Source organism: Trematomus bernacchii, unplaced genomic scaffold (genome assembly GCF_902827165.1).
Source record: "Trematomus bernacchii unplaced genomic scaffold, fTreBer1.1, whole genome shotgun sequence".
NCBI lineage: Eukaryota > Metazoa > Chordata > Actinopteri > Perciformes > Nototheniidae > Trematomus > Trematomus bernacchii.
Window position 1 is genome coordinate 16,930,967 of NW_022988050.1, and position 22,641 is coordinate 16,953,607.

Consider the following 22,641-nt stretch of genomic DNA (forward strand, 5'->3'; position numbering starts at 1 on the left):
GGCAAGGCAATTTGATTTATATAGCACTTTTCAGCACGTGGCGATTCAAAGTGCTTTACACATTAAAAGCAAAAGACATTTAAGAACAAATACAGCATAAATACATTATTAAAAAGGCATTTAAAAACAGCATTAAAGGAAAGATAATGAAAATAAAATAAATAAATAAACACAGCTGGTACAGAATACATGACTAAAAGGCATACTGTAGTGTGAGTATGGGCAGCTCAATTAAAAGCAGCGGCAAATAGGTGCGTTTTTAGTCGGGATTTAAAAATAGGAAGTGTTTCGGCGGACGTGCACGATTTAGGCAGTTAGTTCCAGATTGTTGGGGCATAATAACTAAAACCTGCTTTTCCATGTTTAGTGGTTATTCTCGGAACAGAGAGCAGACCCGACCCAGAAGACCTGAGACTCCTGGATGCTTCATAGTGATGGAGTAGGTCGTCTATATACCTCGGTCCTAAGCCATTTAGTGATTTAAAAACTAGCAGTAGTATTTTAAAATCAATTCTTTGGCAACATCACTACAACAATAATCAGTCAGACCATCACAAAGGCTAGAAACAAAACCATAGTTTATCCAGATTATCCAAACCACTTTATATCTAAAATAAAGGTAATGATTACTTAAGGGGGGGAACTGTATGTTTATATTGAACTGCTATAACTTTTCAATTCAGATTACTTTGCTCTTACAAATAAATCTGTCTAATCTGGGTTTATTTACTACTGTTTGTTTTCTATGCTGTGAGTAAAGTCTCCTAACGTTGGGGTATTTTCCAATTCAACTATTTATTTGGAATTATTAACAAAAAGAATAATGTCAAACATTACAGAAAGAAGTATTTTCCAACTTCTACATTTTCCTGTCGGATAATTACACAAAACAGCCTGTTAAATCCTTGAGTTCCTATGACCTACTCAAATGTGGGTTTTTTTCAAATTGTTGAGAGATGACTTATATGTTATCACTTACAAGATGAGGCAACATACATTGTCACAAATAATTGAATGACAAGAACAGGAAAGAGACTTCTTCCACACAATGAAACACATAACATGTTCAAACATTATTGAATGAAAAACATTACTGTTCAATCATTGCTGTAGACAAATAATTATACCATTTGTATCTGTAAACGTGTGCAGATTTGCAAGGAATTTACAACCAGTTATGACAAATCTGGAAATAAACTTTAAAATATAGTTTCGTTTTTTTTAGCCCAAATAAATATGTAATTATTCTGCTCAATAATATTCAACGGATATTTCCCCTGACATATTTCCAGAATTTAAACCATGGAATAATTGCCATGTAATAAAATAAAGAATAAACTAATAATATTATGTTGTCTACTACAAGACAGTCATAGTCGTGAATCATGCCCCTTTGTATGAATTTGAAATATCATCAAAAAGTCGTATTACAAGAATCCGTTTAAGGGTGTCCTTTTGACAACTAGTGCAATATTAATAAATTGAACAGTAACTATATTAAAGTGAAGGAAATCCCAGAATATTTGAAACATTGTTATTTAATTTTGCTGTATGATGTCCTTTTGTTGTTCTGTTGTTTATGTTTTTATGTCTTCATGTGGAACCTACTGCTGCAGGTCTCCCTTGAAAAAGAGATCAATGATCTCAATGGGATTTCATCTGGATAAATAAAGGTTTTGAGTTGAATTGAATTGAATTAATACAAACCTACACATGAGAAACAAAGCAACACACACATACCCAGAGTAACTCTATCATTGAGGAATGAGGAAAAGGACATCCTGTGGTGCTTCCCTTCAGCTGTATAGCTGGAAACTCCCACCCCGCAACAACAGGAACGGGCAGGCTGCCCCCCCCCACATCCACCTCACTGTAGCACTGCTCCGCCACACAGCTCACACTGTCTGGAAACATCCATCAGACTTACATTTAGGACGTCCTGCTGATTTCAACTTAATATTGCTATTTAACATTTTAGATCTGAACACAGCCTTAACCTTGGTTGTTAGTCAGTTTAACTTCGGCGTGTTTTTGCAACCTATGAGTTTACCATTTTGTTAAGTGGAGCACAGAGTAATGAAGGAAGGTTGATGCCACCATCTAGTGTACAATACAGGTATGTCGACTTTAATGCACATAGATCTACAGTTGTCAACAAAGTGATCATGCTTTAACCAGGATACCATACCATAGAACCATAGATATGATAGGATGACATGTTATGATAAATAAGAAAAATAACTCATTATTTACACCTGCCTGTGATTCACATCATTTTGACATAGCTTGTCCTAGAGGCGAAGTCCCTCTCTTGGATGAATTATGCCACGAATTACACATATGATGTTTGTCAATCTTAAAAAATAATTTCCATGTAAAAAAAGTAAATTTGTCGTAAAACTGTTGAAATATAAGACTATGAAAAATACGCAACTAGAAAGACTACAAATCCCAGAGTCGCGTAAGTGATGTCATAACTGATGTCACAATTGTTTTCCTTCACTAAATATAAGAGATAGCTAAGATAAGATAACTTTAACAAGATGCCTATGTGCTTTGTACCAGGTTGTTATCATACCAGCAATGGGTCTTGCTCGTTCTTTCGCTTCCCGTCTGATGAAAGGACCTGGGGCCTCATTTATAAACGGTGCGTACGATCAAAAGATGGCTTAAGCAATGTTTGCAATTTATAAAAAACAAACTTCACGGGAAAATGTGCGGTCCTCCACGCAAACTCTGACCCATGCGTACGCACTAAGCACAAAAACGGGAGAGACGAGAAACTGCGACACCGTTGGCAGAAGGAAGAATGGAGAGAAATATGTGAAAATAATACCATAAATAAAATGTTACCCTCTCATGTATCATATATGAAGAATTCATTTTCAAACATTGATTAAAGCCAATCTTAAAATGATTAAACAAACGCCTGTTTGAGACTGCACACAAAAACCTAACTTGGAGAAATAAATAAATACGGATATGTTATTGAAAACCACCTCGAATATGTTGTCTTAATGTTATGACATGTATTCTCATAAATTATGCGGTATGCAGAAGGACAGAATTACGTCTAAACTGAGGCCCATGGAGGTCCACCGGAAAGGGAGGGACTTCGCCTCTCTATATGGTTAAATATAGCAGTAGGCGATCGATGTCCATAGATGAGAGTAACATCTACGTCACTTCAGGGCGAAAATTACGGCCCCGCCCACTTTTGGGGGAAACAACACTGTCATTTGAATGGCGATCAAGCCTGAAGCCACAGAACTCTTCTTTTACTGTCCTTTTTCCTTAGAGGAAGTACGTTTTAATGTTTGAGGTGCAATAAACAACACAGCAGCTTTTTGGCATGATAAAACAATTATTTTCCGCCTTGCTCATGAGAGTAACAGCTGGCAAAATTACGGCCTCGCCTACTGATTTTAATTTAATCATATATCGAGCCCGATCGTCGATTTCAAATGATTTCATGTAATTGTTTGCCTGACTGGTAATCGGGCTCTTTGAAGATCCAAAAATCCACGGTTTTCTTAAATTTCTGATCGGATTGGCAAAAACTTCAGAATTTGTATTGACCGCCATTCAAATGACAGCGTTGTTTTCCCCCAAAAGTGGGCAGGGCCGTAATTTTCGCCCAGAATGTGACGTAGGTGTTACTCTCATCTATCAGATGAACTCAAGTCAATATATGGATAAATAGAAAAAATATATATTAAAATATACTTATGTGAATAATAATAATTCTAAACAATGGGATCTGTGATTAAAGTTAGGGTAGGTAAGAATGGAGAAACCAGCTCGAGTGCGCTAGAATTTGAAAGTACACAACCGAAAAAAATCTGCCCCTTCCTTCAGACTTCCTTACAGAGCCCCTCCTCCAACACACACGGATGCGCACATGACCAATCAGGCCACGAGATAAGTTTGTGCACAGATGGAAGGCTGACAGGCAGGTAGGCCATCCAGTTATTTTAGCCAGGCCGGCTCAGATAATTGGTTGTGCTTTTTACAGCGCCACGGCTTCCACAGATGACATTTTTTAATGTATTTATTGTCAAAGCATTTAATGTATTCATTGCTATCGGGATGTTAAGAGCATTCCATGGAATATAACAAATAGTGTTTCTGAAGTGAATTACCTACCCTACCTTTAAGCGTGTTCAAATGCAAGAATAGTTGGCTTTAAGATTCATTAGAATAAGAATATTAATTTAAATGTATATTGTAAATAAATGCATTCATGCCAGAGAACCCAGAGTATTGCACTTAGTAGACAACTATCTTTTATACCATAAATGGAAGTTTAGTGTTGGCCTGCTGATTGGTCAGTATTTGAACAACTGCTGCTAAAGAGCGATGTGCTGCAGTTGAACAGTAGATGGCGCTAATGTCGTTACTACGCCTACTATCAATGGCAACCCAAGAAGAAGAAGCTGGAGCCTCTGCAAGCTAACTGAAGCTAACTGAAGCTAACCGAAGTTAACGCTGTGTTTTGAGCATTATGACGTTGCACACCATAGAGCTGGCTAGTTAGCTGTGGAGCTTTTAAAGCCCGGGAAACCAGGGGCACCATAATAAACTAGAAATATCAGTTTACTGTCATGTAAACTGGAATAGTAAGTAGTTCTCCGCTTAGCTCAGCTCTTGTATGACCTAGCTGCTAAGTGAGGTAGCCTTCCTCGACTACAACTGCGCTAATGAGACAGTGAGCTAACAGAAACAGTCAGCAGGGTAAGCTAATGTACCTGTCAGTGTTTTACTCAGTGTCTGTTCAGGGTCATATTACGTTGTCACTGTGTCGTCTGTCATTAAAGATATCTCCGACATGTAGCTACAGCTTTATTAAAAGTATTTCCATTATTGTTTCCTTGGTTGCCACTAAACGTACATATAGCTAATAACCGTTACAGCATAACGTAACCTGTACATGGTTTCTGTATCCTGAGGGATACATTTATTTTACAGGCTGTGTCCATGTATAAAATGGGTATAATAAGAGTGTAATTTGGGTGACATATGGGGTAATATTGGTGTTACATGGGCTTAATATAGGTGTATTAACAGTGTATTATGGGACTAATGACAGTATTATTACAGTGCAATATGGGTGTAATATTGGTGTAATTACAGTAATATGGGTCTAATGCAGAACATAGCAATCAATTGATTTCCCAAAATATTGAATGCTCATTGAAGGGTACATTATTTTATGAATTCATATTTTACTCAACCAGAAAATAATAATAATAATTTACATAATCCCAATCAGTGTATTTGGGTGCTGCTCTATCTGTACATTATATTTATAATATATAATATAATATTGAATATGTTTTTATAATAAAAGACAAGAAAACTGAGCTGCGTTATTTTCTATTCATGCAATGAAAACAGGTCATTCTTGACTTTTAACCACAATCCCACTAGTTTTAGTTTTTGTACTTAACAAACTCGATTCATCTCAAATGTGAGGACATAGCAAAAAATTCCTATCTCTGTTACCCAGAGCACAACAATTCTTCCAAGAGCTTGTCCCAAACAAAATATATAAATGTTACTGTCACAGAAAGTTGAGAAATGAAAACACATACATTTGAGTATTTCTTCTTAATTATCAATGTTCTGTTTTCTGTCTGTTTGCAGACATGGCCAGAGCAGAGTAGGGTCTGAGGACACAGAGAGTTCAGGAGGAGCGACTAAGAGAAGGCTTGAGGCCTTATGTCTACTTCACACACACACCCGGACTCTCGCTTTGGAGATCACCTCAGCAGAGTGAGGGCAGTGAAGATGGAGCAGCTGAGAGCACTGGTCAGCGAGCGTTTGTCTGCAGCTGCAGAGGAGATCTTCAGGATTGTAGAGAGGACAATCGTAGAATATGAAAAAGAAATGTCCTGTTCAAAGTGGGTGGTGGACAGCCACCGCAGACTGCTGGATGTCGCCAAGGCACAGAGTGAAGGTGGGTTTAACAGAAGGAAATCATAACACAAATCATGTGTTAAGTTTTCTGTGATAGAGTTGTTTATTATATATTTATTTGAATGGACTACACACATTACTTTTAAGATCCTGCTTATAAACTGCTTATTTTGAGCCAGTCAACATTTTTTTTATAAAAATGTCTATATTAGAAGTACTAAACAGGAACAAAAAATAAAACGAATGGTCAAAAGCAGTAAAATAAATGTTGTTTTTTCCTTTCCTTTTTTCTTCAGACTCTCTCCAGATGTCTGTCCCAGATGTGCGGCTTCAGCCTGCTGCCAGTGTGAACGTCAGTGTGTGCTGGGAGGAAGCAGTAGAAGCCACGTCAGAGCAAGCAGAACACCGTCCAAACATGAACACTCATTCAGGCGGCTCTCCTTCCAGAGAAAACGATAATGAGATAGAGGTGGATATTGCAGACGATGATGTGACGCAGGAGTGTGACCCGAACATTCCGTCAAAGGTCCTCGCCGTGAATAAATCATTCAAATGCCCAGTTTGCATAAGCACTTTTTCTTCCAAGAAGACGATGGTACGTCACTTAAAAAAACATCCACGCGACGGTTCATCACTGTACCAGTGTCAGATCTGTGAGCAAAACTTCTGCCACAAGTCTGAATTCTTCGCTCACAGTAGAACACACCAAGGCCCAAAACCATACCAGTGCCAAGAGTGTGAGGAAAGTTTTGACGAGAGGGATAGTCTGCTTGTCCACAGCCTGAAACACACTGAGGAACAACCAAATGAGTGTCTCAGTGAGAAGGAGGAGGCAGAAACTCACCTCAGATCAGTGACAGCTGCTGGTGAGATTAGAGAGCTGAACTGCACTCAGGAAATACCTGGCATTAAGACTTTCCCACTTTCCTTCTCTCCCTATGATCAGAGTGAGTTTGATCAGGAGTCTCTGCAGCCCCTGTGTCTCTACCAAGTCCAGAGTCTGTGTGATATGGAAGAAGACTCCTCGGCTGCAGGAACAGTCAATCACATCAAAACTGAGCCGGCTGATGGAGTATCAGACTGCATCACAGATGATCAGTTGCTCCTTTCAGTGAACCAGAGCCAACAGGGAGAAGATGAGCCCAAACTTCTCAACAATAGAGATGTTCAGCCGAGAGGACCTTCAGGGAAATCCACAGAGCTCATAGTTCAGTTTGAAGAAGGAACAGCAGAGAAACCCTACAAGTGTCCGTGTTGTGCCAAATGTTTCTCCTTGCATAAGACTTTAATAAGACATGTAAGGATCCACACGGAGGACAAACAGTACCATTGCCAGTTTTGTGGGAGGAACTTCGGTCAGAAGTCAGACCTGGTCAATCACACCAGGATACACACAGGAGAGAGACCATACAAATGCCCAGAATGTGACAAATCATTCACCCAGAAAGGAAACCTGGTGATTCACATGAGGAAACACACAGGGGATAAACCTTATCAGTGCCTGGAGTGCAGCTGTAGCTTCAGTCAGAGGGCGTCTCTGGACTACCACATGCAGAGCCACACACACTCTACAGCTCGGACCTGAGGATGGCCATTCAAAATAAACTCTTTTTTTGGCAGTGAGTGTATATTCACATTGCATTACATAACATTTAACAGACACTTTTATCTATAAATGACTTGCATACATTTCAATACTGTAGACATGCCTACAGAAGCAATTTGGGGTTAAGTATCTTGCCCAAGGACATTTCTGGGATCAAACCATTGACCCTCTGATTGCTGGACAACCATTAACCGCCTGTGGTTTTATAAAAAGAATGACGAAAACTCGTTTTTTTTTCTGTCATGTGCGCTAACAGCCACTATGGGACGTCTCTAGGATTTCTTTCACAAAACAGCATATTAAGCAAGCAGGATATTTTGTATGACACTTTTCATTTGCCACTGGGGATTTCAATAACACTTCCTTTGGGATCCTGCTCATGTGTTGGTGGAAGCAAATCAGAAGATAGATGTCTTGGCCAAACAATCAAATCAGAAAGTCTGAACGGTAACTTCCTACCAAAGGAATTATCTGACCTGGGCCGACCCTTTTAATGAGGCTTTGACTTTATTGAGGCCTTAACTTTGCACTCATGATGCGGACACTGAAGTATTGCTACTATCGACGTGTGCATAGACTACTGGCACTAGTTTCTTTGTTTAGGCCTTGATTTGTACATGTTTCTCAGACTCAAAGTATTTGCTGGTTTGCTATGCGTCTATATATGTTTAACAGTATTAACAATGATTTGAACCTTAGTCCGATGGAGGTTCAAGTTAAAAACACCTGCTGTTTGTTTGTCTGCATGATTGAAGGAAGTTTTCTCTTTCAGGTTATTCTTCAAGTCAGCTGTTCCTGATATTAAATGAAATAGCAGTTTATTTATGGTCAGGTTATGGGATTGCCCTGTGGTGAAACTGTTTTAATGTTCCCACGGTCAGGAACTAATGGTCAATCTGAACATTTTACCACTTTTTCAAGTGTTACAAGTTCTTGTTCTGTTGCTTTTGTTCGAAAACACAAAACTCATGATCTGTATAGGAAATGTATTTCTAACAAACCAAACCAGTGTTTCTGACATTGTGGGTGCTGTTACGCGTAAAGTATGGTTCTCGACACCACTGTAAATAGTTAATGTCAGTGTTCCTGAAAGGTTTTTAATGTGATGAGTTGGTTCCCAATTAAACATGTTTTCAGAAAAATAAAGTCAGTGTTAATTTTGAAATGTTGTTTAAATAAAGAAATCTTGGCATTAATAGTTTACGTTTTGTATTACAAGCTGCTTTAACCTATTATTTATTCTCTTATATTCTCTGTTTTATATTGCTATGAAAACATCTTCAAACAACAGTACCATTGACGGATCAATACGTCTGTTACGCGCCTGTAACGGGTGTGGATGAAGGATAGAGGGAGAGATAGAGGCTGTGCTCTGGAAGCAGATACATTAGCTGCATGTGTGTGTTGTATTTTATGCACTTTTTGTTCTCCCCAAACCTCCTCTTCGCTTCTGTAAAGAATCCGGTCCTTATTAACTGGGGGAAATATGTGGTGTCCTCTAGACCAGGGGTTTTCAAAGTGTGGGAAGGTGAGCCTCCCCTCAGAGAACATAAGAACAGCCGCGCCCCCCCCTCCCAATTATTATTGCTATTATTATTATTATCATTGTTGTTGTTGCTATAATGCAGGGGTATTCAATTGCATTTCAAAGAGGTCCAGTAAGATAAAATGAAGACTGTTTCTCTCCTCTTGTCTCGTCTCTGTATGTGTGTTTGAATCTATCGTGCTGGCTCACTGACTGCACCGATTTGATTGGCTGAGTAGCGTCACCTCCTTAAAACATTAAACAATAACTTTTTTAAACCTTTTTATCTTTATGTTTTAAACATATTGTATACAACTCCCCCACTACTTGGACTATTCCTTGCACCCCTCTAGAATAAGCCCAAATGGTCTCAACCATATTGCATCAGTAATAACGTGCACTTTGTTGTTATCGTTATAACAAGATCGCAAGGACACTGGTAGCGATCGGACAATTGAGTGTTGTTCAGTTTGTGTGTTGTGGAACAGGCGTGTCCGTGCACGAAAATATACCACACACCCAATTACAATAGCATGTTCAATTCACTACCCTGGAAGTTAATAAAGTTGTTAAAGTTGGAACAGCCTGTGGACAGCCGTTCTTCCTTGCATGTCAGTCGCCGACACCTTCTTACAGAGGACAGGCAAATCTAGCTGCAGCACGACCCGTATATTTTCGCACGCCGTGTTCTCAACACATATTTTTAAAACATTTTTAACATTTTCAACATCGTGGATAAATCCTTATATGTTCCCGGCAACACACTGAACGTCAATTTTGCCTCCTTATTACACTCACCCCTACTTTAGTGGGAACAATGAGTCTGCGTCTTTGATGCACACAGGAATAAACGCAGATCATACTCGGCACTTGATTTTGATCAAAGTCCATGCGGAAAACCCGCACTCACACAGGTGGGTGGAGGTGAAGGGAATGAGCACTTTTACAGCCTTTTTGGCGAGGTGGGGGAACTCGGTCTCCACAGACAGCCAACAGTGGGCAAGTGTCACTTTTCTCATCTTTTCTCGTTATTTTTTGTCTCACGCTGCGCCTCCCCTGAAGCTCTCTGGCGCCCCCCAGGGGAGGCGCGCCTCACACTTTGAAAACCGCTGCTCTAGACACAGCTTAATTCGCCTTTTAGGCCTTCAATGCGTCAGAAAGGCAGGAGGCGTGCCTGTCAACATCACTCACTGACGTCATGTCATTATTTTCTGCAGACCTGAATTCAGTTGTTGTCCACTGATTTCTGACAGTGAATTAAAAATAGCTGAGCAGTGCAACAATTGGGTGGGGAAAGTGATTTAAGATTAAGATAAAGAAGCAGCACCTTGTGAAAGGCCTTTGGACCTTTGTGCAGAAGCATGTGTTTGTGTAGGTAAAGAATGGAGAAGAGACGTATAGTTTTGTTGCAGCCTTTATTTTAATTTTATAAATCCCTGTCGAGTCTTAGAAATGTATATTGTGTTCACAGGTATGTATTTTTTAATAATGTTTAAAAACTGTTTTTTTAATTATTAAATTGTATGAGAAATGTGTTTCAAGATGACAGTTTGAAACTAAGCTTATGCCTCATAGTGTTTGTACTAGCTAGTGACACAGACTTTTCAGTTGTCATTCTTCAGAGTTTAATTCAAAGTCAAAGATGCTTGATGTTTTGGCATGTAGTAAATTGTTCACATTATATTAATAGAAAGTCAGAATATAACTTATATGATCTTATTGCCATAACCTTTTATCCACATAAAGGCAAAAGTAATGCTCCTGTTATAAGGCCATAAGGGTTTATGAGCATACCTGATATATCAGAGTAATTTACCAAATGGCTTTATAGCCATTTGTTAAATTACTCGGATATATCAGGTATGCTCATAAACCGAAAAATACCGAAAAGAATACCGAAAAATCCCAATTGATTTTGGACTTGAGAAAATCCAGACATTAAAATGTGCAGAAAGTGGGAAGGTCTTTGAGCTTTCATATGTACTGTTTCTTTATTAATGTGTGAACATTGACATGGACTGGAGTACAGTCTGATGATTTATTAGCAGATCAGGTAAGGGTGAGTGTGTGAGTTTTCTTGATAGATTTGTTTTTGGGTTACTATACTGTCGGAGGAAAATCTCGGACTAGGCTAGTTGAAAAAGTCTGGACCTCCTTCTCAACATTATAACTTATTAACTTTCTTCGTGATAATGCAATTCTAATGGGTTCTGAAGAAATCACTGGAGGCAGACAGAGTTTGGTGCAATATAACTTTTATTACGTCAAAAGACATAATAGACAGGGTCAATTTTCACAAAATCAGAACCCCGAAGGCATTTTGTGTTTATTTATGCAATACAACATTTCTAGGGGTATTAAGGGGTGCTGAATCCAATCTGCTGTTTATGAAGCTAAAAAAATTCCCAAAATGCCTAAAAATTGAGAAATCCAACATGGCCGCCACCGCCAGCCTGAAATCTATTTTAAAGGGCCCATGTCATGACCATTTCCACTGATCATAATTACATTGTTGAGGTATACTAAACTAGATTTAATACTGTGCAATTTTCCAAACTCACATTGGTTTTGCATACAGCATCTCTGTCAAGTATGTGTATTCAGCAGTATTCACTCTCTCCACTAAACGACTCGTTGGAGCTCTTGCCCCCCCCCTCCCTGTGAGCCTAGTGTGCTCCGATTGGTCAGCTCGGCCACTCTGTTCTGATTAGTCAACCACCAGAGAGGCTCCGCCCGCTTTTTTCGGCTCGCAGAACATCAGTCTTATAATGGCGTCGGTACGCTAACTAACCGAACTGTACCTACAACTGTTGTTATAGAAGAGTGTGGCGGCCCCAGGGCCTTTGTGCAGGTGTGTTGCAGGTCTTACGATGGGGTGGAGCTGAAGAGGCTAATCAGCGCGATCACGGACACCTCCGGAGCCGAGGTGCTATTAAGCCCAGCTGCCCAGCTGTTTATTCAAAAAGATATACTTAAAGCTCCCATGTCATGCTTTGCGGTCACACGGCGGCCTGTATATGTATATATATATACATATATATATACACACGGTATATCATCCATTCCTCCCCGCATCTTGCCTGGGCGCAGCCGGTGCTTTTTAGGACGAGGCCTCAGTGTGGTAGTCCGGTCCCCGTCATGTATTGTCCGCCAGGATCTGGCTGGACGAAATCAAATGCAAATCACAAAATATTAGAGAAACTTAGTTGTTTTAGATTCGTTAGTAGTAGTTGTGGTAGGAGTGTGGATCTATCTAATCCATCTAATGAACAGCTTGCCAGCTAATATGCTAACCTAGCTTTCTTGTTTACTTTGGTAGCTAACACGATATGAACGCTAGCTCGGAGGAACGGCAACTATAATGTAGTGTAATAAAACTACTATGAACAAAAGCTAGTGGTTCATATTAGGCTAGCAATAACGTGTTTATAATTGCAATCTTATACGGGTATTCTGCTACGTGCGGTCATACATTGTAACTTGCATGAATACATTGTTTTGCGCTAGCATGTATAGCTAGCCTCGTTAGCTATACATACAGTATGTACATGTACTGTCACAATGTACGGTAAATCACCCGGTGTGTGTGACTGCAGACATTCTCCTGCCATGACAAACATGTAAGGCCATCTGCTGACATTGTAGTTGATATATTTAAACGCTAGCAACGTAGCATAACACAAATGAGCAAACCCATGTCTAGCTCCGTTGGTTAGATCGGTAGCATACAAGCTACGCCAGCTATAATGTAATTACGTTTCGCGACTGACCGCACGGCAAATCACCCGGAGTATACTGTCAATAGGTATTTTGTGTGTGAATGCAGACATTCTCCTGATATGAGATACATGTATGCAAGGCCATCTGCTGATATTAGAGTTGATATATGGAAACGCTAGCAACTTAGTTAGCACAGTTAGCACTGTGTCAATGGCTTAGCAGTCCCACACAGTTTACACATTTAAACAGTCTTGTTTGATAAATACACAAATAACAATGCAAACTTACAGGTTGTGTACCCGAATCTTCCCCTGCTCCAAACGGTCCAAACAAACTAGGAATAGCATCGTTCTTCAGTTTCAAATGCTGTGCATATCCGGCCTCAAACTGGGCAATGTTTTGGAAGCTTTCGTCTGTGAAATGCCGGTTCTTCGAACCTCTGAAGGAACAGTGTTAAAAAGAAATGTCAACCACTGACTTCGTCGTGGTTCTTCCGTCGGTAGGACAAACAGCTCAGATTTCTCCTCACATTTCAGGAAACAGGTCCTTGGCAGTGGCATGACTGGATCGATTGTGAACTGAACCAGAGCTTCCAACAGTAAATGTTAGGCTGGCAGAGGGTGCGGCCAGCGCCGCTGGGTGTGGCCATAGCTCTTCGGGATTGGTCCATTTCGTTCCGGGTACCGCATGACATCATGCGGTACCCGGAAGAATCAAATGGGCAGTGAGGTATCTCCAACGAGGCGTTTTGGGGAGGTATTTTCTGTGTTAGAGTTTTACTCGCTACAGGGTGTACTTTGAGGGTTTTGACTCTGCACACCGTTTACATGCATAAAAACCTGCATAACACACAAGGGGACGGGTAATAACCGGAAAAGCATGACATGGGAGCTTTAAGTATATCTTTTTGACTAAACAAAGTACAAACTTGAATTTTGTAAGTTCTCCTGTACATGGGCAATCTGATGCCATATTCAGATTTGAGATGTAATGTGAATAAACTGCTTAGATCTCATATATATTGCAAAAATAGTAGTTTTTAACTATGAATAATTACTCAGCTATTATTATTATTATTATTATCAGGCTACATTTACTTACTTTGTATATTGTTTTGAGGTTAAATGTTTCAAATGTGCTGTGATGGAACCTTTGCCTTCCCCACTATTGTCAAGCGAATGCTTCATATCTCCAAATCAATGGAACAACAGCATGTCATTCTGACAGTGGGCGAGGCACTTTATCCGAAGTTGCTAGAACTGAAGTGGTCAGTAGAAGAATACAAGGACGTGCTTATCCCTTGCCTTGGAGGCCTTCACATTGTCATGAACTTCCTGGGTGTGATAGGACAACACATGGTTGATTCTGGCCTGAGCGAGCTATGGGTCAAGTGTGATCTGTTGGGAGCAAATGCTGCTCAGCATGTCATGGCAGGAAAGGGGTATGCACGTGCCATAAGGACCCACAAACTTACCCTACAGGCTCTTTGGCAGCTACTGCTCCCACGGCTTTACACATATCTGGATGAGGTTGATGTTACACTGAGAGCTGAACTCTCAGATCTCTGCCAATCCGTAGATGCTGACCACATCGCACAGATGGTCGACAAACTGACTACAGACAGATTCCAGCAGCCCATGAAAGAGTTTGCTGCATCGCTTGCAGTTGATGACCCGAATGCCGCATTCTGGTGGGACTACATGACTATGGTCAGCATCGTACTCTGCTTCACAAGAGCGCAACGTGATGGATTGTGGGATCTCCACCTGTATGCTTTCAAACGTATGCTGCCCTTCTTCTTCAGGTACGATCATATAAACTACGCCAGATGGGGTACTGTGTACCTGGCTGAGATGTCTGCTCTCCCACCAGAAATCCTCCTTGAGTTTCAGAAAGGCAACTTCGTGGTGAAACGCAGTGATCGACGCTTCAATCAGGTTTCAGCGGATCAAAGTACTGAGTGGCTAAACGCTATGGGCTTAGTGGGCATCACCAGGATAGCAACATCCCTCAGTAGATGGACATTGTCGTATAATCTGAGAACAGTCATAGCTTCTCAGACAAAAGTAATGCTGAGACTGACAACAGATGATGAAGACGATGAGTACACACACAGTGAGTGCATAAAGAGTATAATGGAGAGAGACGACGGGGATGAAAGCAAAATATGTGTATCATTGAAAGAGCACTGTGTGTTTTAAGATGGTGGGGACACACTCAAGAACATAATCAACAAGGATGTGGTCACACCGGAGATTCAAGAATCTCTGCTTGGTGCATAACACCTTGGAAAGGCACAAATGAGTGTTTGTGGACAAACGTCTGTGTGAACCTCCAGCTAGTGACCAGCACTTGGGACTGAAGTCACCCATTCGAAAGAACAAAGCCAAGACATTTGCCTCTTTGTATGAAGTCGTGCAACTTTCCAAGAACAAGCAAAACACCATCAAAGTGGACAGGCAGATTCTACAAAGGCTAGTCACAGCTTACAGAGCAGGTCGTAAGGTAGACCTGGAAAATGTCCTCCAGCATGAACTCATGCCCATCCCGCCATCTCTGGCCGCAACTAACGGCAGTCTACATTCCACCAACAAGTCTATTTTAGCAAATATACTGACAAAACATGTCCAAACGCCTGCAGATGTGCCCCTTCAGGAACCCAGCTGCCTGGCTATTGATGGCCAAGCACTTGTAATGGCACTTGGGAAGCTGCCTGACACTACAACATTTGGCGACTATGCCAAAAAGTTTGCTGAGACGGTGTTGAAGATGGGAGAGAAGTACCAGAGGGTTGATGTAGTCTTCGACAGGTACCATGACGAATCCATCAAAATGGGCACAAGGAGGAAACGTAAACAGCGTCACCGACCAGTACGCAGATAAATCGTAAATGACTCTGTTCCACTTCCAGCAGACTGGTCAAGCTTCATGGCACTGGAAGAGAACAAAGCAGATCTCGCTCGACTACTCTCAAGCCATCTGATAGAACACAGCCCAGAAGATGAGCCTGTGGTTGTAGTATCGGGTGGGTTTGCTGAAGCCAAGGGCGCCGGAAGCGGGGGGGCCAGGGGGCCAATTGGCCATTGGCCCCCCCACTTTTGAGCCCTGCCCTACATTTTCGCAGCGGCGGATGCCGCGGAACACTGTACAAATCCCGTTTCAATAATTCCCCTCTACTCTAAAGTTGCATCTAAAACGCGATCTGATCTAGCTGTGTATATTTTGTTATTTTTTATTGTTATATTCAATCTCATTAGCTACAGGCATTTTTGAAGCTTGTAAAGGGAAGATGACAGCTCTCACTCGCCACTCTGCTCTTCCGCAGCGCCGCTTCCCCTCCCTCTGCTGAAATTATGAATGTAAGCGTATAGTAATCATAGATAACACGGCAGGGTCCGTTACAGTTTGTTTGTATCTGATTTCAAATAAACAAAGTCTTGGCTTTCAGAATATTAAACTTGTTTCGGCAAATTCAGATGATAAATACAACTTTGAAGCTTGTAACGGCATATTTACAAGCGGAGAACGGAGTAACGTAACGTCACAGCAGGCATAACAACAGCCGGTGTTTCTCGTGAGTGTTTCCCCCGGGAAACAAACACAATACACACACAAACGCAAAAATACACAAACACACACACTATACACACACACTCGCGGGCTTCCCCCAGACCAGTAATCCAAACAAAAATATCTTCCCTCCGTTAATACTTTGATCATTTGCTCCGCTTCCAGAGAAGAGGAAACTTTGAAGGCCTTTTTCTCAAAATGATGACTCGGTGACAGTCATTATATAATGTGACATATTTTGCTTAATATTTGGAGTACAAAAACAATACTGATATCATTAGAAAGCTAGGAATCTCTTCTTTCCAACAGTGTATACAACTCAAAATGTGTCTTCGGGTCAATGCGACTGATCAGATTTCGATGGAGCAGGTTTGCATTAGGTAAAATAAAGCAGGCAGTCATAACAGGAAGAATATGTACATTTTAACCCAATCAAATAGGACATTGTCACACCATTCAAATGTATCCATGTAAATTACAACCAATAAAAAAGCTTAGATTTGTTTATTTGTTACGTTGTTTAGTTTATTTGTTACGTTGTTCTGTGTGTTTCAGCCGTTAACCAGATAGAAAGAATAGATACACTTGCAAACAAGTCAGAAGAACCAGCGCAGAAGAAAACTAAATACAGTCAATCTAAACTTACATTTAACAACTGGAAGGTCACATCCCTGACATCCACTTCTCCGGAGCCTGGACCTTCATCAATCATAAAAGAACCAGCGAAGCCAGATAAACCCAAAAGCAGCAGCTCTGCGGCCGCAGAGACTGTCAAAACCGCCGCCGCCGCCGCCGCCGCCACCACCGCCGCCGCCGCCGCCGCCGCCGCCACCGCCGCCGCCACCGCCGCCGCCACCGCCGCCACCCCCACCCCCACCCCCACCCCCACCGCCGTCGAACCGAAACAGGCTGGTTCTATGAAGGTAGATATGGTGCAAAATGCGAGAGCGTGTAAAACCTGATGTGAGCACTTGCAGAAAAAAAATCTGAGCTTGTGTGCATACATTCACACTTGTATAACATATCCACGTATCTGTGAACCACATTTGAAGTCACAGAAGAAAAAAAAAAGTTTTGTAGCTTGTAGAAAAAAATGAACTTAGTGATGAAATGTTCACTTGCAGAAAAATATATATTTTTAAAATATATTTTCCATTACAACTGCAACTTGGTTATTACAACCTACCGATGAGATCCTGCTGGAAGGAGACCTGCTGGTTCCCAAAACTAGAAACGCAAGCAGACCAGGAGCGACCGCGACCGCGACGTCAGGATCAACTGGGAGAACATGTTACGGTTTTGTATTTATGTTTTCATTTTCCACCTTTTGTTTTGAAATGTTTTCCTCCTTGTGTCTTCTCTGTTCCTTCTTCCTGTGTTTGCCTTCCTATCGTTAGTTTCCCTGGTGTGTCTGATTGTCTGATTGTGTTCACCTGTTGCCCTTGTGTTTCTGCCTCCCTTACCTCAGCTGTGTCTTGTCTTGTGATTACCCCTCTCTGTATTTAGTCTTGTCTTCCCCTGTGTGCCTTGTCGGTTCATTGTTTGTTTTTCCTGTCTCCCTCCATGTCAGTCACGATCGTTTTTGGTATTGTATCTTCCTCGTGTTACCTATGTGTTTCATGCCATGTTATTTACGTTCATCAGCTTTTTTATTAAAGCTCACTTTTGTTTTGAAACCCGCTTCCCTTTTAATCTGCATTTGGGTCCTACCTTTTGCCGAACCTTAACAGAATGAACCGACCAGCTTTGGACTCAGCAGACTCGGATCGTTTTGCTCTACAGGCAGAATGTCTTGGGTACTCTCTGGAGTACATTTTTTATACTTGGAATGGCGCCTCTTCTAGACGTGGTAGAGAGGCTGCGTTGAAGGAGGCACGTCAGGAGGTTGCTCGCCAGCCCTGGCTTAGGAGCATGTTGCCTGAGTGGCTACAACTTTTCACAAGTAGTCCTGAGGCCTCTAACCCTTTCCTGGGGTATGACCAGGCCTGGGGAGGCCCACAGATCCTCCAAAGAATCTCTAGGAGACGCAAGACCAAGATTCCAGCCCGTGCTCCAGTGGTTCCAGCTCCAGATCTGGCCCCAGCAGCCGTTGTTCCGGCTCCAGATCTGGCCCCAGCAGCCATGGTTCCGGCTCCAGTTTCGGCTCCAGTACTGGCTCCCCGGCCGACGCCAGGCCTCCGTGTTTTTTCAGTGGTTCGGCCCACTCCAGCTCCTCGTGTCCTGTCGGTGGTCCGGCCGACTCCAGCAACTCGTCTCCTGTTGGCTCTCCGGCCGACGCCAGCCCCCCGTGTCCTGTTGGCTCTACGGCCGACGCCTACCCCATGTCCTGTACCGTTGGAGGTCCCGCCGACTACTCTTCTGCCGGGGGTCCTGCCAACCCTATGTCCTGTCCCGTTGGGGGTCCCGCCGACTACTCTTCTGCCGGGGGTCCTGCCAACCCTATGTCCTGTGCCGTTGGAGGTCCCGCCGACTACTCTTCTGCCGGGGGTCCTGCCAACCCTATGTCCTGTGCCGTTGGAGGTCCCGCCGACTACTCTTCTGCCGGGGGTCTTGCCAATCCTATGTCCTGTCCCGTTGGGGGTCCCGCCGACTACTCTTCTGCCGGGGGTCCTGCCAACCCTATGTCCTGTGCTGTTGGAGGTCCCGCCGACTACTCTCCTGCCGGGGGTCTTGCCAACTCCATGTCCTGTCCCATTGGGGGTCCCGTCGACTACTCTTCTGCCGGGGGTCCTGCCAACCCTATGTCCTGTGCCGTTGGAGGTCCCGCCGACTACTCTTCTGCCGGGGGTCCTGCCAACCCTATGTCCTGTGCCGTTGGGGGTCCAGTCGACACCAGCCCTTGCTCCATCCGGGGTCCCATTGACACCAGCCCATGTCATGTTCAGGATCCCGTCTACCCCTGTCCCGTCGGCTCCGGTTCCTGTCCGGCCGATACTGGGTCCTGCCCGTCCTCCGGAGCTGTCCCGCCAGCGCCTTCCTGCCCGCCCTCCGGAGCTGTCCCGTCAGCGCCTTCCTGCCCGTCCTCCGGAGCTGTCCCGTCGGCGCCTTCCTGCCCGTCCTCCGGAGCTGTCCCGTCGGCGCCTTCCTGCCCGTCCTCCGGAGCTGTCCCGTTGGCGCCTTCCTGCCCATCCTCCGGAGCTGTCCCGTCGCCGCCTTCTTGTTCGCCCTCAAGCCCGGCCCCCTGAGTGCCGCGGTCTTCGCCCTCGAGCCCGGCCTCCTGAGTTCCCCAGCCGCGGTCTTCGCCCTCGGGCCCGGCCCCCTTACTCTTCCGGCTGCTGCCTTCGCCCTCGAGCCCGGCTCCTTGGGTTCCCCAGCCGTGGTCTTCGCCCCTTTTTGGACTCTGCCTTGCCCCCGGGCCGTCCGCCCGGGACCCCTTCCGGGCCCGTCCTTCGGACCCCTCCACCCACCCTTTTGGTCCTGGTTGTGCGTCCCTCCTCCGGGCCCCCTCCGCCCACCCTTCTAGAGATTTTGGACTTTTTGGGGTTTTCTTGGGACGTCTGGAATCCGTCCCTTGAGGGGGGGGTTCTGTTACGGTTTTGTATTTATGTTTTCATTTTCCACCTTTTGTTTTGAAATGTTTTCCTCCTTGTGTCTTCTCTGTTCCTTCTTCCTGTGTTTGCCTTCCTATCATTAGTTTCCCTGGTTTGTCTGATTGTGTTCACCTGTTGCCCTTGTGTTTCTGCCTCCCTTACCTCAGCTGTGTCTTGTCTTGTGATTACCCCTCTCTGTATTTAGTCTTGTCTTCCCCTGTGTGCCTTGTCGGTTCATTGTTTGTTTTTCCTGTCTCCCTCCATGTTGGTCACGATCGTTTTTGGTATTGTATCTTCCTCGTGTTACCTATGTGTTTCATGCCATGTTATTTACGTTCATCAGCTTTTTTATTAAAGCTCACTTTTGTTTTGAAACCCGCTTCCCTTTTAATCTGCATTTGGGTCCTACCTTTTGCCGAACCTTAACAGAACATCAACCTGCAGATTGCCTACAACTTCTACAAGCAGGCCACCAACAACCTGAACACTCCCTACGACTACTCCTCCATCATGCACTACGGAAAGACCGCCTTCTCCATCCAGTACGGCATCACCCCCATCCCCAACTCCAAAGTGCAGATCGGCCAGAGGCAGGGCATGTCGTACTGGGACGTCGCCAGGATCAACTTTCTGTACGGCTGCTAAAAACAACATTTCCAAACCTTCTACACCTCCTATCATTCATCTTTCAATTCCTGTGACAATAATCTGTCCCTCATGTCCAAAATACTTGTAATAAAGTGCAAACTCAATAAAAATAAAGTTGATGAGCAACATTTACTTGTCTTCATTCCCTCATTTGCTTCCACCTTTGACTCTTCCTTTGATTGACTGTGCTCAATTTCTTCCAATCCAAATGCTAAATTGTATGATCTTTGAAGCACAAACACAATCAGCCATAGTAAAATGCTAACATTAGGCTCCCCCCACCTCAGGCCTCTGCCCCCCAGGGTTAAGACATCCCGTCCGGAGCTCCACAGCTCCAAGTTTCTTTCACTCAGGTATCATAACGGGTCTCCGGGCATTAACCTCCCTACAAGAAGACTATGACGAAGAGGATGAGTTAACTCAGGAATACTACTGAAGAAGTTAAAAGTAGAAGTACCAGAGTGTTGGAGTACTCTGTTTCAAGTAAAGGTCTTGCATTCAAAATGTTACTCAGGTTAAAGTAGAGAAGTATTAGCATCAAAATATAGTTAAAGTAGCGACAGTAAAAGTAGTCATTGTGCAGATCGGTCCATTTCAGAATAATATATATGATATGTTTTATAGTGATTGATCATGAAACTGTTCTCAAAGCTGGTAAAGGTGCAGCTAGTTTGAATGACTTTGTATACTGCAGGGTAGCTTGTGAATTTACTCCAGGTGGAACTAAAGTCTGATTTAAGAGTTAATCATATTGTTTGTTAATATTATTAATGTATATCTGCAAAGTAACTAAAGGTAATAAATAAATGTAGTGGAATCAGAGTAAAATATTTATCTCTGAATTGTAGTGGAGTAGAAGTACAGAGTAGCATAACATAGAAATACTCTAGAGTACCTCAAAATGGTACTTAAGTACATTTCTTGTGTAAATGTTCTTAGTTAACACCACTGATCCTCTCATATGGAGTGTATGTATTATTGGAGCCTTATGATATTATTTCATCATTGGAGGTTACATTTAACAGCTAGCAAAAATTCAGAGGTTGTATATTCTATTATATATATATATATTAATTATATTTATATATGTTGCAGCCAGAGATTTAGGTGGACACCGGTTGTCTTTTCTCACTTGTCACAACTTTATTTAGTTATTCCCCATGAGTAAGACTTTGAACAGACACTTACTTACTTTAAAATGGCTTTTTGGTTATCGAGTAAGTGTTTTAATGGTTTTTACTTTTACTTAAGTACAATTTAAATGCAGTACAGTAACTTGTAAATTAGTATTTTTTTTATTATAGTATTTCTACTTTTGCGTAAGTACTTCTGCCACCTCTGAGTGTAGGTTAGTTGGTTTGTGTGTCTAGCCTTTTGTTATTGCTATCATTTTGTTATTACTAATGTGTGTTTGAGGGTTCACACCTTGAAACCTCAGATTCAGATTGACTTGTTGGTCAGTACAACATTTTTGTATTTTGTAATCTGGATAACTTTTCTCCAAGATGAACATAATGGCCAGATCAATAACTTGAATTTCACCAGTTACATCAACAAATATGTTTGGCCTATAAAATCGGAGGTGTGGTGGCAAACAGGTTGACCTCCTGAATTATTGTCACTGTTTTAGGGGCTTTAATATATGCAGTTGATATGAAAACCCTTTGTTTGCAGAACAAAACCCCAAAATAACAGGCTTGTGAGGATTTACAAGCTCAGTATTGTGAGTATCTGGAGCATTTTCACGACACAGAATGTTCATCCACGATCCGAACTGTTGCACAGGTAGGTGAATGTACACCTCACGTCTTAGCATGAACGGTACAACCTGCTGCTGCATGAATTCTGTGTGACCTTGCACCGAAGACAGGACACACCTCAGTGAAGCCGCCTGCTGTGTGACGGATCAGAAGGCGGATCAAACTGGTGTTTGCATTTCAAGAGGGATCTGTGGTCAGAAAGCCTCCTGAGCTGAGCTAATCCACACATGCACTGTTAATCTCTACATGCAAACTATCATAGCTAACACAAAGGACGATGCACTTCAAAGAATGAGTGGAAAATAGGTATTTTTTACATTTGGTAAGATAGTTTCTTCATACTTTATTTATCCAGTTATTTAC

At 42.6% G+C, this 22,641-nt stretch overlaps 1 protein-coding gene across 1 annotated transcript; it reads left to right on the forward strand.

Annotated features, from left to right (window-relative positions):
- The first annotated feature begins 4,442 nt into the window (after positions 1–4,442).
- Positions 4,443–8,721, forward strand: LOC117473328 (zinc finger protein 84-like). Its single transcript, XM_034118873.1, has 3 exons — positions 4,443–4,734; positions 5,647–5,959; positions 6,216–8,721. Exons 2-3 carry the CDS (start codon positions 5,722–5,724, stop codon positions 7,502–7,504), a joined length of 1,527 nt encoding a protein of 508 aa, XP_033974764.1. The 5' UTR covers positions 4,443–4,734; positions 5,647–5,721; the 3' UTR covers positions 7,505–8,721.
- The last annotated feature ends 13,920 nt before the right edge of the window (positions 8,722–22,641 follow it).